The sequence below is a fragment of the Artemia sp. Qi Xiang Cuo genome, chromosome 10 (assembly GCF_049724085.1).
Source record: "Artemia sp. Qi Xiang Cuo chromosome 10, ASM4972408v1, whole genome shotgun sequence".
NCBI lineage: Eukaryota > Metazoa > Arthropoda > Branchiopoda > Anostraca > Artemiidae > Artemia > Artemia sp. Qi Xiang Cuo.
The window spans coordinates 73,159,765-73,173,732 of NC_142803.1; the positions used below are offsets into that span (position 1 = coordinate 73,159,765).

General features: G+C 35.5%; 1 protein-coding gene across 2 annotated transcripts in view; it reads right to left on the minus strand.

The window, feature by feature from the left end:
• Nucleotides 1–13,968, minus strand: part of Asx (transcriptional regulator additional sex combs) — an 89,095-nt gene that overhangs the window by 15,462 nt on the left and 59,665 nt on the right. For both annotated transcript variants that reach the window (XM_089095708.1, XM_089095707.1), the window contains exons 6-7: nucleotides 8,623–8,955; nucleotides 3,084–3,326 (exon numbers count right to left, since the gene is read on the minus strand). In XM_089095708.1, the coding sequence (XP_088951834.1) occupies nucleotides 3,084–3,326; nucleotides 8,623–8,955 (576 nt within the window). The remainder of the gene's footprint in view (nucleotides 1–3,083; nucleotides 3,327–8,622; nucleotides 8,956–13,968) is intronic.

Here is a 13,968-nt window from a genome sequence, read left to right on the forward strand (position 1 = left end):
TAAAAGAATTTTATGGCCTGTTGATTATCGGTTATTTATTTATCTTTTTTATTATTATTAGTTTTACTCTTCGTATTCGGAGGAAATAAAAAGTTTGGATTGAGTTGAATTGAAAGATATTAACTTGTTGAAGAAAAGTTTAATCCACAGTGGAAATCAGCGGCGTGACTTTATAAGCTCAGTCAGGGTCGACCCAGTTCCAAATTTTAATTCTAATAATTAAAATTTGGATATTTAGGGGAAATTTACCAGGGGAAATTTAGGGTATGTAAACAGAATGGGTGTGGGAAAACTCACGATGGCAGGCCCCAACCCGCCATTGCACTTCCTGAATCAAGGGCTAGTAACAGAAGGGCAGCGCCGGTTTAGAATGTGCAATCCAGTGTAGCACCCTTTTTTTTCACATAGAAATAAAGAAAAAAAAAACGATCAAAAATGGGGTTTTTATAGGCCAAACGAAAATACTGAAGAAACATACAAAGCGAATATTTCGAGAGAATAACCGCCTCTTCAGCGCGAACAAAATAATAAGGAAATTGCCGAACAAAAAACCAAAAACAAACGCAGAAAGTCAACAAAACCAATTAAACCAATGAAGAAAGTAGCAAAAAAAATTAAAAGATAAATAAAATTCAATAAAAGACAAAATTATAAGAATTAAAATCAAATACCTAACAACCATAAAGTGAGTCATTCGCCAATATCCACGCTTTGCACAAAATCCAAAAATTCTCACAGTTCCACAAATTCTCATTTTAGCCAGTTTCTTTTAGAAAATTAAATAATAGTAGAATGCAAATCAAAAAATCCAGAAAAATTTAAGAAAACTAAATGAAACAACATTTCGAAAGATAATGGAAGCTTTATTAGATACGATTATTAAGCATTATTTTCAATTTTTCATTCAAAAATTTTAAATATTTTCTACTTTTTTTACTTCTTTTTAAAATCCCCTCTGATTTATAATTAGAATTTGTCGGTCTGTCATAGATATCAGGGTACGGTATTAAACTGAAATAAACGTAATAAACGCTAATAAACTGAAATAAATATAATAATAAACGGTAATAAACGCTAATAAGCGGTAATAAACGCTAATAAAAGGTAATAAACGCTAATAAACTAAAATAAATATAATAAGAAACGGTAATAAACGCTAATAAACGGTAATAAACGCTAATAAACTGAAATAAATATAATAATAAACGGTAATAAACTGAAATAAATATAATAACAAACGGTAATAAGCGCTAATAAACTGAATAAATTAACAATCAATCGCAAAACTTCTCCATCATATCTAAAGGCCTCTCAAATCAAACTAGGGTTTATATGACAGGTAATGGCGTTTCTTAGAGTCTTTTAAATGAAACTGTCAAAAATGAGTGTCTCCAATGACAGGGGTTTCTTTTCATTTTTATTAGATTATTTCCCTAAGTATTTATATTTCAATATATTAGGGAAAATTTAAAGCCTTTAATCTTTAAAGCCTTTCATCATTGTCACAATAGTCATGAAACAGACTTATTTATCACAACAATAATGCCTGTCGTAGATTCAAAAATTAGTGCTTTTTTGCAATACAGCTGCGGCAAAACAAAATAGGAAAAACAGGGAGGGAATAAAAAGATATCACGAACAGGATGAAGTAAAGCGGGAGCGTGCTCCAATTCACATGCCTCATAAGGCTTGTGAATTGCAATTGCCATGACATAGTATATGGCTTGAGAATAATAGAAAAAAAGAACAAAAAAGAAAGAATAAAAAAAACCAAACGAACTTAAACTTATGACAAGGAACTGAATTCATTTATATCTGATTCGAAATATTTCCCACAGATAGATCAAAATTGTTAAAAAATTCAGGATTATCAATGAAACAAAGAAGTTAGAAACACGGTTTATAAAACTGGATTGTAGAACTGTAGACTGCGGATCATCGAAATTTACAAACCCCCAATCCCCGACCCATGAAATCAATGACCCTGACTCTTGAAATCGCAAAATCCAAAATTGCGATTTTCCTTTTGAGCACCGTTGTTAAATTCACAATCTAGATAATAAACTATCCCAATTATAAATAAATTAATTATCCTATCCTTAATATCCTATATCCTAATTAATATCCTATATCGTAATTAATCCTAATTAATATCCTATATATCCTAATAATCCTATATCCTAATTAATATCCTATATCCTAATAATATCCTAATTAATTATCCTATTATAAATTATAATAAAATAAATTAATTATGGGATAATAAATTATCCCAATTGTAATGGAACAGCATTTTTCATGAGCTAGATTCTATGCAGACCTGCATATTTAAAATCCAGATTTTGAACTGACAATTTTTTTTACAGTGGAAAATGTTTTAAATATTAGGGAGACCCGAAGGTTACAAAAAAAGTATTAATAATAAAAACAAAATTCCTGTTTAGCTTTGTTTATTTAAAAGCATAATTAATGTAGCTTTGTTAATAGGTTTTTATTTACAATATTTTCTATATCTAATTAACCCAGAAATTGAAAATTAGTTTCAGAAATTTACAAATGAGTTACATGCTTTATGAATTCGTTTCAAGAAGACATTTCCAAACTGTATCTTAACTATCACAATTTGAAAATAAACATATTTTTACAGTAAATATTTCAACTTTCGTAAGAAATATTGACTTCAAACCCCCAGTTCTAAGATGAAAAAGCAGACTTGTGTACAAAAAAAAAACAAGCGGCTCGTTAGCAATCAATAAACTTATAAATATATATGTATATAAATTTATAAAAAAAATTTTAATATAAATAAATATAGTAAAATAAAAAATATATTTATAAAATATAATATTTATAAAATATGTAGATTGTATAATAAGACATTTAATAAATTATAATAAGACTTAAACATATATACAAATGACATAATCAAGTTTTATAAAAAGACCACATTTATTTATATATTTTACATTTATTTGCACAATTTGAATGTCACTGAAAAGGAGTTATTCAACTTTTTACGGACGCTTTATGCGCCTCTTTGACCCCCCCCCCCCGTTGAAAGCTTGCTAATAACATAAACTTACTTGCAATAGCCTTGGTTGTTGCTGGACTGGCGTTGGTGCTAAATCCCTCGGGGACTGATTGACGACAGTTACTTGAGACGTAATTTGAGGCTGAGACTCACTTCTAGGTGGCAGAGAGAGGACTATGGGGGTTTGACTTTGCTGGACTAAAACACCACCAGGGCCAACAATGACTGGTGTGGCGGCAGATTGTGGCAGTGAAGATGATATAGAAACTTCTGCTGTTATAGCACGCTGCCTTGGCTGATTTATACGAAAAGTAAGCATATATAAGTAAAATCAAGAGCAGTTACTATTATTACTACTACTACTACTAACAACTCAAAGCAGCACCACGCCGCCCGAGGCCAGTTCAGTTATGCACGCTCCTCCTTCATCCCAAGAGCAGTTTACACACAAAGATTAAGAACTTCCAATACGCTATAAAATGTGCTGGTTCAAAAATTACATTTTTGAACCAAAATTTTTTAACTTTCAGCATGAGGTCCTGGGGATAAATACTGAGGTATCGGGGAGGGAGGGAATTTTATCCTCTTGTCGTTTTGATGAAAATATTTAGAAAAAGTTTGCAATATGTGTTGAGGTTTGACAGTTGAATAGATAGATAGATTCACAGAAAGATATAAATTTATTCAACAACACATTAAATTTAAATAATAGAGTCAGTTACATCATCATATATCCCCTCCCCCTAGTTACCCTCTAATTGCAGAAATATAAATAAAATGCATAGAAATAGCTGAATTCAGCACTTCTTATGGCTTGTAGGATTTATTAATACTAAAGAAGAAAATATCTATCAACTCAATTCCGGCAATAACTACAGGAATAATGCAAAGTTCTGCCAATAATCAGCAATTATTGTCAAGCAAAAATGATAAAGCGACATGGCAATGTGAATTCCGGCTTGTATGTCAGATTGAACGCCAAATCCTCTAAAATCCTTAAAAGAGAAGCCTCCATTGAATAGTGCTCATGACATGTTTTGTGAATTTTCGCTTGCCCTTTTTGTTTCGCGGTGTATTTTCCTTAAGCGATGTTTTTTGCGGGTGGGGTGGGGGGGGGGGGTAAATGGCGCCTCTCACCGTCTACATACTGTAATTTTTTTTACCACTTTGCTTATTTTTTTGTTTTCATTTTGTGGTATTTGTCTACGCTCGTAGTTGTTTATCGTTTGGTTTTGGTTTGCCCATTTTCGCTTGCGAATTTTGTTTTATAAGCTCCACATGACCTCCTCTGATTTCCTATAACTCACTTCTTCTGATAATACATCAGTTTCTGTTGTGTTCCTCAATTTTGGAGACGTTTTCTCCAAATTGGCGCAATCTCTACAAGCCTTTTGGAACTGACTAGGCTCTTTGCGTGTTCCCCTCCTCTCTCTATTGTTGTTATGTTTAGCATAATATAGTTTTTTTGACTAGAGTGAAGTTGGACAAAATATTCAATTTCTGCTCTTTCACCATATGGCTTTGATGGTAAACTTAAAACACAAGAGTTCATCTTGAGTAACAAATACTGATAGAAAAAAATATACAACTCCGTAAGTATAAATAATAATAATAATAATAAAAAAAAAAAAATCTGTTGAGCAAAAAAAGGCTGTATTCTAAAATTTAAATGAGTGAGTTTTAGAGATGGAAGTCTTAAATCCGATGAAAAATGAATTTATCATAAAAAAAGAAAATTTTGACGGGAGTTGATCAAAAGTTAAATCATGGCAAATACGGGAAATAGACATCAGATTTACAGAAAATATACCGGAAGACTCGTATAGATGTCTTACTGAAGCTGAGCGATTAATATTAAAAAGGATTTTAAGTGCTTTATTTTGTAAAATTTTAAATGGTCTACAAACAGATACAAAAGTAGATGACTAAACTGAAGTACAATAAAGGAAATAAGGATGAACAAGAGAAAAATAAACTGTCTTCGACATTTCAAAATTTCAAAGTGCGCTGATCTTAAAAAGTCCGCCATAGGCCATTGCATCGAAGAGAAAAAAAGAGATTACTGTCACCTCGACCTGTGTTAAAAAGTGCGCTTTTATTCCATCGGTAAATTGTTATGACGTATTTTCCCAAACCAACCTCATTACTACTTATTTTTTGAAAAAAATTGTCCCGCCAATCTGTTGAGCAAAAAAGGCCCTCAAAGAGTGTTCCAAAATGCGGACCTGTCTTAAAAGGTTTGCCATCATTACCATTTAATCAAAGAGAAAAAAAAGTGATCACTGACACCAAGTACTGAGTTAAAAGGCGGGCATTCATTCTACTGGTTAATTGTGATGGTGTATTTTCGCCAGACAATTATATCATTCTTAATTTCTCGAGAAAAAAAAGCCCCAGCTTTTTAAAAACCGGGTTAAGTTACACTTTGGGTCAACTAATGAGAAGCGACAAAACTACAGTCAGACAAGGAAGAAAAATTCCAGTAGCTTACTACCGAGAAGACCAAATCTTGCAACCAAAAGAGGGGGCCTGTTCCCCTCTTAGATTTTGAAAAATATCTTTCTTGGGGCATAATCATTAAAACTAACCTTTCTGTTGGCATTTTCAATGAAGAAATTTAAAAGACGAAAATCCTCCTAGACTTTTGCAAATTGGCACCACTTATAAAGGCATCTACAGTACCTCATTATCCGTCTTAAATCAAGTAAATCCAAATAATCCTTAGGATAGCTTTTTTGACGAAGGAAATAGTTTGATTGATAGTTTTTGGAAGTGCAAGGAAGTAAAACGAAATCTGGAAGCACATGATCTTATAGAGATAGTTAATGGTTCATTTCATAGCTCTTTATCATATCTACGTGCCTTTTGTTAATTTGTCTTAATAACCCCTTTAAGTGCCACGTTGAATTAAAATTAGTACTTTTGGTGTCATTTCTAGAGTTGAAAGGCTGGTAAGGATAACAAGGGTACAATTCACCCGAGGCTTACACCCCCTCCCCTCTTGTGCACCACGCCCTTCCAGCCCCCTTGGTAAATGAAAACCAAAATAATATTTAGAAGATTAAAGTTAAAATTTGAATGATGATAAAAACTATTTATGTTTATATTAACGGTACAATATAATAATTGAAGACACAGTTCCCTGAATTACGAAAAAGAGCTTGAAACTCTCATGTGCATTTTTTTTCTCCAGCACTCTAGAAGGGAACAGCGTCAAAAAAGGTCAAAAAAGGTAATTAACTAGAGTCTTCCTAATTGGGGTTTACTTTCCCTACCTCGTCAATGTGCAAATGAACTGATCAATCGTTTTTGACGCCACACAAAGGCCCGTCATCTAGAAACAGAGGATAGCAATAGCCCTCGAATACAAAGCTTTATTTTTTTTGTTTAACCAAAAGCATTCTTCATAATAATATAATTTTAATGATTAGATCTGTTAAAAAGACCAAAAAGCGAAAAAAAGAGAAAGTATACTTTCTTATGCGAAGTTTAAAATTCTCTGTACTGTTCCGATTGACGAATTGCAATAATAACAACACTAATTCCGTTGATTTTGAATTGAAGTTATCAAGTATTTTGCAGGTTGCATAGGTTGCATCAAGAAATGGCTAATTGTAGACAGAGAAAAGCCAAGACAGATAGTCCAATTAATTGAGAGGCAAATGTTTAAATGGCTGGGGCACGGGTAAATGGCGGAAGTATGGATGACTCTTTTATTGGACACATACTTGTTTATTAGTTTTTGGAAATGTATGCCTGCCCAGAGTCTTAGGCATGCTGACCAAGAATTTAAAATTGACATAAGACCGTTAGATTGCCTGTAATGAGAGGCAAGTTATTTTAGTTAGTCAAGGTAAGTTTATTAATAAGAATAAAACTTAACAAGATATATAATACATGTAGAACAAAATCGTTCAACTAAATCTTCTAGCCTGCCCATGAACTTGCACAGGCAAGCTGTCCTAAGGGCGTGACAGGGACAGAAAAAAAAATTAATACTGGTTATGAGCACAAATGAATTATACCATAAATACGTGATAATAAATGACGCAGAAGTATAGAAGGGTTATTACTTAAAACGGCCTGAATTAGTTGTCGGATAAGTTATACCTGCTAACAGGAATAACTATGACCTAGGATAACTGAGTAACCTAGGATAACTCAGGATAAATGAAGTCATATATAAATAAAAAATTTATTTTTTCAAAAATGGAAAAAAAAGTAAAATTATATACAGATAACAATAAGGGACAATAATTGTAAAATGTGATACACATTCAGGGGTTTGTAAATAAGCAATGTTGACAGTGGAGTACACGTGACTAATGTTGTTATTCGCCTAGTTGCCTATGGCGCTTCAGTTGACAAGTTCCCAGATAAGTATTTGTTATTATCTCTTACAGAGTACACCCGGAAGACTTGATATTCCCGCCGAATCAGTCAAATAGCGGATGTTTGAAAGCAATCTATGAAAGGTAAATGACCCTGACAAAGAGGACACTGCCTTTCCAGCATTTTCCAGCCTTTCCAGCCTTTCCAGCCTTTCCAGCATAAGCATCAAGAACAACAAGAGCAACAGGAATTCTTTTCGCAACAGTAAAACGCAGCAGAGCAACAGTAAAATTCAATAATTGAATTAAAATTCCTGGTTGGACTTTGCTGAAGTAAGTTCGCTGGGACTGTTTTAAAATTCTTGATTTTAGTTTTAATAGTCGTACTTTATTGTGTCTCTTTTCCTTTGTATTTTCATGTTTTGTTGAGGACGGGGCACGGTCAAAATATTCATTCAAATATAGAATTCCACTGTCTTGAGAAAAGAATTCGCTATTGTTCTTCTTGTTGTTGATGTTTATCTATAGGGTGACGACTTAGGATATAACCCTAAGATGTAGATATCACCCTAAGTCTTGTCGTTTGCAACCAATAATTATCACTTTAGGGTGACTTAGAATGAGACCGAAGACGATTTCTGGCTCTTCATTCTCGGTGCGTACAAACAGCTCCTCCCATATACTCTTTCATTAGCGGGTTTAACCCGCTAATGAAAGGACCGCTGACACATACTAACATTAGTAACATTAGTAATTAGTAACATTAGTAACATTGGACCGCTGACACATACTAACATTAGTAACCCGGTTACTAATGTTAGTATGTGTCAGCGGTCCAATTACCCTGGAACACGTATTTTGGCAGAAACTTTCTCAAAATGCCTTTGAAACCAACTCGAGACTTCGAAACCTACTTGTAATTCTTAAAAGCATCTAGTAATAACATTGCACTTGTAATTACAAATTTTCATATATGCATTGAAATATATTAATTTAAAATTAGTTTCTTTAAAATTTAGTGTTCCAACGTTGAAGCCAAGCTTCGCGTTCAAGAGAAATCTGACTCGTCTACCCGGGATAAGATCTAATGTTACTTATGTTTTTACGTTCTCCGGAGCACTCGCACCTCGGTCCAGGTTTTCATAATGGGTGAGATAGGGAACGATCATACTGTCTATTATTTATATACTGCGATATATCTACAGTACTAACTTGGTTATTAGAATTATAAGAATTGATTATTAATAACAATATAATTACTTGTTCGCTTCCAAGTTTCGGCTGTACAGTCGGTGTTGGCATGACAATTGCTGTTGGCCTTACATTATGCTCATTCATAGATGGCAACCTAGGTGCAAGAGGTCTCTGGGCTGAGTTTACCATCAATACACTGGATGCTTTTTCCGAGCTAGTCGCGGCTCTCATCCTTGCTTCTTTATTAGGAATGGACGGCGGTTTGAGTTGGTTTTCAAGTTGCCGACAATTGGGGCTGCTCTGAATTACGGCCTTGCAAATTTGGTACGAGCGTTCGAGATTCACAGTACCCGGTGGTGTTTTACTAGCACGTCCATAGGAGCGCGACGGTGGCAATACCTGCAAAAAAATATGCATATTAAAACCAAAAAAGGACAATTGAATACCAAAGAAGATTCAGGAGCCAAATAGACTTGTGCCTTGTAAACTGATGAAACTGATGAAATATAACCGCAAAAATACAGTGAACAAACCAATGTTATTTTTCAAAGTTTTATGTTTCGAGATCCAACAATTCCAGTGGCCGTGAATATGTAAGCAGGGGCGTAGCTCCAGCATTTTTATTGAGTTGGAAAAAAAGTTCCACATCCAGAGAGTCAAGGGACTGGCTATATAAAAGCTTTTTTTCAAATTTTTTTTTGGGGAGGTGGGGGGGGGGGGCAATTGCCCCCCTTGCCACCCCCAAACGACGCCACTGTATGCAAGATAGTATATAGAACGCTGTGAAATAAAACTGACACGCACAACTCCATAGTTGTGCGGACATTACCTACATAGTAGGGTCACATAATATCTGGCGTCACATAGTATCTGAAAGTTTGAAAACACGTTAAAAAACCTGTCTAGAAAGAAAAAATTTTTCTATAAGTGGTCCATGACTGATAAGTTTTATACAGGATTCATAGCAAAACCAAATTTTGTGGAAATTTAAAGAAGTTTTAAACCACTCAAATGGCAGAGGATCGAAATGAAAAGGTTACCATCGGAATCACCGTGGTCAAAAACCCTTGGCTAGAGGTTTTTAGCCTTTCGTCTTGAAAATAAATTAAAATTTCTTTTTTGCATCGATAACAGCGATGTGTTTTTCGTCAAATCTTTTTTTTTGTCACCTTTCTTTTTTTTGTAAGGCCTGGCAGGCTGACATCAGAATGGAGGCTGTTAAGTCTCTAAAAGCCATCAGACAAAAATAATTGGTGGCTCATTTAAAAGCTCTTCCTCATATCTACGTGTTCTTTTTTTTATCTATCTATATAACATCATCACGAAATTCCGCGTCCTTGAAAATGATGGTGCCATTACGTATTGGCACCCTTATAATCTCCATGGTAGAAAGCCTATACACTTGGCTCATCCTGTGTCATTCGTCAAATTTCATATGTTTGTTGATGCGACAAACGGCTGCGTCGAAAAAAAACAAAAAAACAACCAAGCAAATAAAAGATTCACCGTTATTTTAATTGAAACCTTTTTTAGAACCACACAATGCAAATAATTGGGAAGCTAACCATAATTGTCAGAAGTTGTCAATTAATACAGGACAAAGGACATAGTCATCCACGTGAACATTTAATCCTCAAGACCTGCGATTACATTTCTAGATAAAGTTTTAATAGAAGGTAAGAATTACGTTAATAATCAGGCATAGCTACTGCTACTACTACTGCTACTAACAACTCACTACGGCACAAAGGCACCTGAAGCTACCCCAGCTGCGTACACTCCTCATTTCTTTCCAGCCCTGTTCAGAGATAACCTGCTTTCCCTTTGGCCTTAGACGGTTACCCAAAAAGGACAATATTTGGATATCTGTTATCCCTCGTCGATAGAACGTATCCTAGTCATCTCGCCGTTTCTCTCATTATAGCCCTAAAAGGCGGGATAGGACCACATTCTTCATACTGCTTACTGCTTGAAATACGGTCAATCAGAGGGGTACACAAAAGAATCAACAGACAATTCCTCTGAAAAACAACTAACAAATCCTCCTCCGTCTTTAGAAGCGCCCATGCTTCAAAAAAAATTTCGACCACAGTAATCACTGTAGCATCTAATACTCTATTCTTGGTTTGCAGACTTGCCTTCCTATTTTTCCAAAACATTTTTCAACTGCGAACAAGGCCGTACCAGGAATTTTTTTTCGGATGGGGTTTTACTAAAAAAAAATTCGGTGGGAGGGGGGGTTTACACAAAAAAAAACTAAAAAAACACATACAAAATTTGATTATATCCATTTTTGCTACGTTTTTACGAGTCAGAAAAAAATTTCGGGGGGGGGGGGTCAAACCCACCTAACATCCCCTTTGGGTCCGGCCTTGAATGCGAAACACCCTGGGCCTGGGCTATTCTACTTTTAACATCTTCAATGCACCCACCATCTTCACTACTAATACTACTCAGGTAAATGAAGCGATCCCTTTGGTCAATCTTCTCATTACCAAAAATCACCTCTTCAGCTTCATTTACTCTCAGTCAAGGCTGTATCCAGGGGGGAGGGTCACTGGGTTTGACCCCCCCCCCCCCCGAAATTTTCCGACTCGTAAAACGTAACAAAATACACATAAAAACAAATTTGATACGTTTTTTTTAAGTTTTTAACCCCTCTCCCCAAACAAAAATCGTAAATACACCCGGATTCCCAGTACATGCGGTTTAAATATCTCACACTAGTTTTTGTACTTGAATAGCTACCCTGAACTGTTTCTGTGTGACCATTTTTTTTGATTTTCCTACATCCATTACTGCTGGGCCACCTTGTGCTTAAAACAAACCGTAACATGGATAACCAAGGATTGACCAGAGGTATACAATCTCCTCTTAGCCCCATAGCAAGTGAAGATTGAAAAACACGCTTAAAAAAACAAACTAATGAAAAAACAGATTCAATTTCACTTTTTGGAAAAAAATTTATCTTCTAAGATAGTTTTTTATATCGATAACCAGACATTTTTCAAAGGAGACCAGCGTCTTCTAAGGCAATGTTTTAAGACTATAAGTTATAAACACTGGCAAAATCTATGATAGTTTTTTTTAACAAAAAGCATTTTAAGTGAGATTAATATTACTCAATACTCTTTCTAAAGATAATAATTACTCCCATTGTAACTGAGGTTAACGATGGAGGGGCCAATGGCCCACATTACAGACAACTCACCGCAACTCTAAGCTGCCTGAGGCCAACACATCTACCGATGCTCCTTCTCCATCCTAATTTATTCAAAGCCTCCCTTTTCCACCCTCCCAGGAAATTCACATTTCCCTTAGATCTTTCCTTACGACATCCTCCCAACCCAACCGAGAATGACCTGCTTTTCGTTTAACCCTTGACGGTTTGCCAAAAAGGACAATCTTTGGCAATCTGTCATCCTTCTCCACCGAACGTGTCCTAGCCATCCCAAACCTGCCTTTCATCATAGCCCTAGAAAGCGGGATTATACCATAATTTTCGAAAAGCCTACCGTTTGAAATACGGTCAGTCAGTCGGGCATCCAAAACAATCCAATGTCCTCCGTTTTTCGGAGCGCAAATGCTTCAGAACCATACTTGACCTCTATCACCACTGTAGCTTCCAATATTCTAAGGTTCGCAGACTTATCTTCCTATTCTTCCAAATTTTTTTCAACTTTGGTTCATCAATAATGAAGATCGAAATTCCATGCGCGTTATTCTGATTTCAACCAGGTTGAACCAGAATAACGGCAAGTCAGGGCTAGGCTCGTTTTGCCCCGATCCATCGAAATGCCACAAATCATGCTTGGCTCGTTTTTGTACTGAGTCAGAATTTAGATTATTCTTGCGGGGCTCAGCCGATATTCCAAAGCTTATGTTAGGAACGTTCTACAACGAGCAGAACTTAGCTTGTTTTCGCACAAAGCATGTTCTTAGCTCCCCTTTCCATATTGTGGCCAGGTCCTCATATTTTTTATTATCCCCTCCCATGCTGTTTAAAATCCAGGCTAAAATATGAGCACTCAACACCTAGAACCGTTCCTTGAAGTAAGGAAAAAAAACCTAAAATGTGGACTTTTGGGTATTATGCTTGGGTATCAGGGTTAGAAAAATGAAAAAGCCGCTGCTCAGCTTACTATTATTTTATTGTTGCTGATTACTTTGTTTTGAATTGTGTAGTTACGTAACTGAAAGTTTCGTTTTAAGGTAGTGTAACCGCGATGAATTTATCATCAGAATTTTAAGCCAACCCTCTATTGGCTTGTTATACGATAAACTCCCGATTATTCACAAAATTGTTTGGCAAAGTACCCAAGGATAAGTGAAAATACCCAAGGATAAGTGATAAGGATAAAGTGATACCCAAGGATAAGGATAAGTGATACCCAAAGATACCCAAGGATAAGGATAAGGGATACCCAAAGATATCCAACGATAAGTGATACCCAAGAATAAGTGAAAGTACCCAAGGATAAGTGATAAGGATAAAGTAATACCCAAGGATAAGGATGCCCAAGGATAAGGATAAGGGATACCCAAAGATATCCAAGGATAAGCGATACCCAAGGATAAGTGAAAGTACCCAAGGATAAGTGATAAGGATAAAGTGATAACCAAGGATAAGGATAAGTATACCCAAGGATAAGGATGCCCAAGGATAAGGATAAGGGATACCCAAATATATCCAAGGATAAGTGATACCCAAGGATAAGTGAAAATACCCAAGGATAAGTGATAAGGATAAAGTGATACCCAAGGATAAGGATAAGTATACCCAAGTATAAGGATGCCCAAGGATAAGAATAAGGGATACCCAAAGATATCCAACGATAAGGGATACCCAAGAATAAGTGAAAGTACCCAAGGATAAGTGATAAGGATAAAGTGATACCCAAGGATAAGAATAAGTATACCCAAGAATAAGGATGCCCAAGGATAAAGATAAGGGATACCCAAAGATACCCAAGGATAAGTGATACCCAAGGATAAGTGAAAGTACCCAAGGATAAGGATAAAGTGATACCCAAGGATAAGGATAAGGATGCCCAAGGATATGGTATACCCAAAGATACCCAAGGAAAAGTGATACCCAAGGATAAGTGAAAGTACCCAAGGATAAGGATAAGGATAAAGTGATACCCAAGGATAAGGATAAGTATACCCAAGGATAACGATGCCCAAGGATAAGGGATACCCAAAGATACCCAAGGATAAGTGATACCCAAGGATAAGTGAAAGTACCCAAGGATAAGAATAAGGATAAAGTGATACCCAAAGATAAGGATAAGTAAACCCAAGGATAAGGATAAGGGATACACAAAGATACCCAAGGATAAGTGAAATTACCCAAGGATAAGGATAAGGATAAAGTGATACCCAAGGATAAGGATAAGTATACCCAAGGAT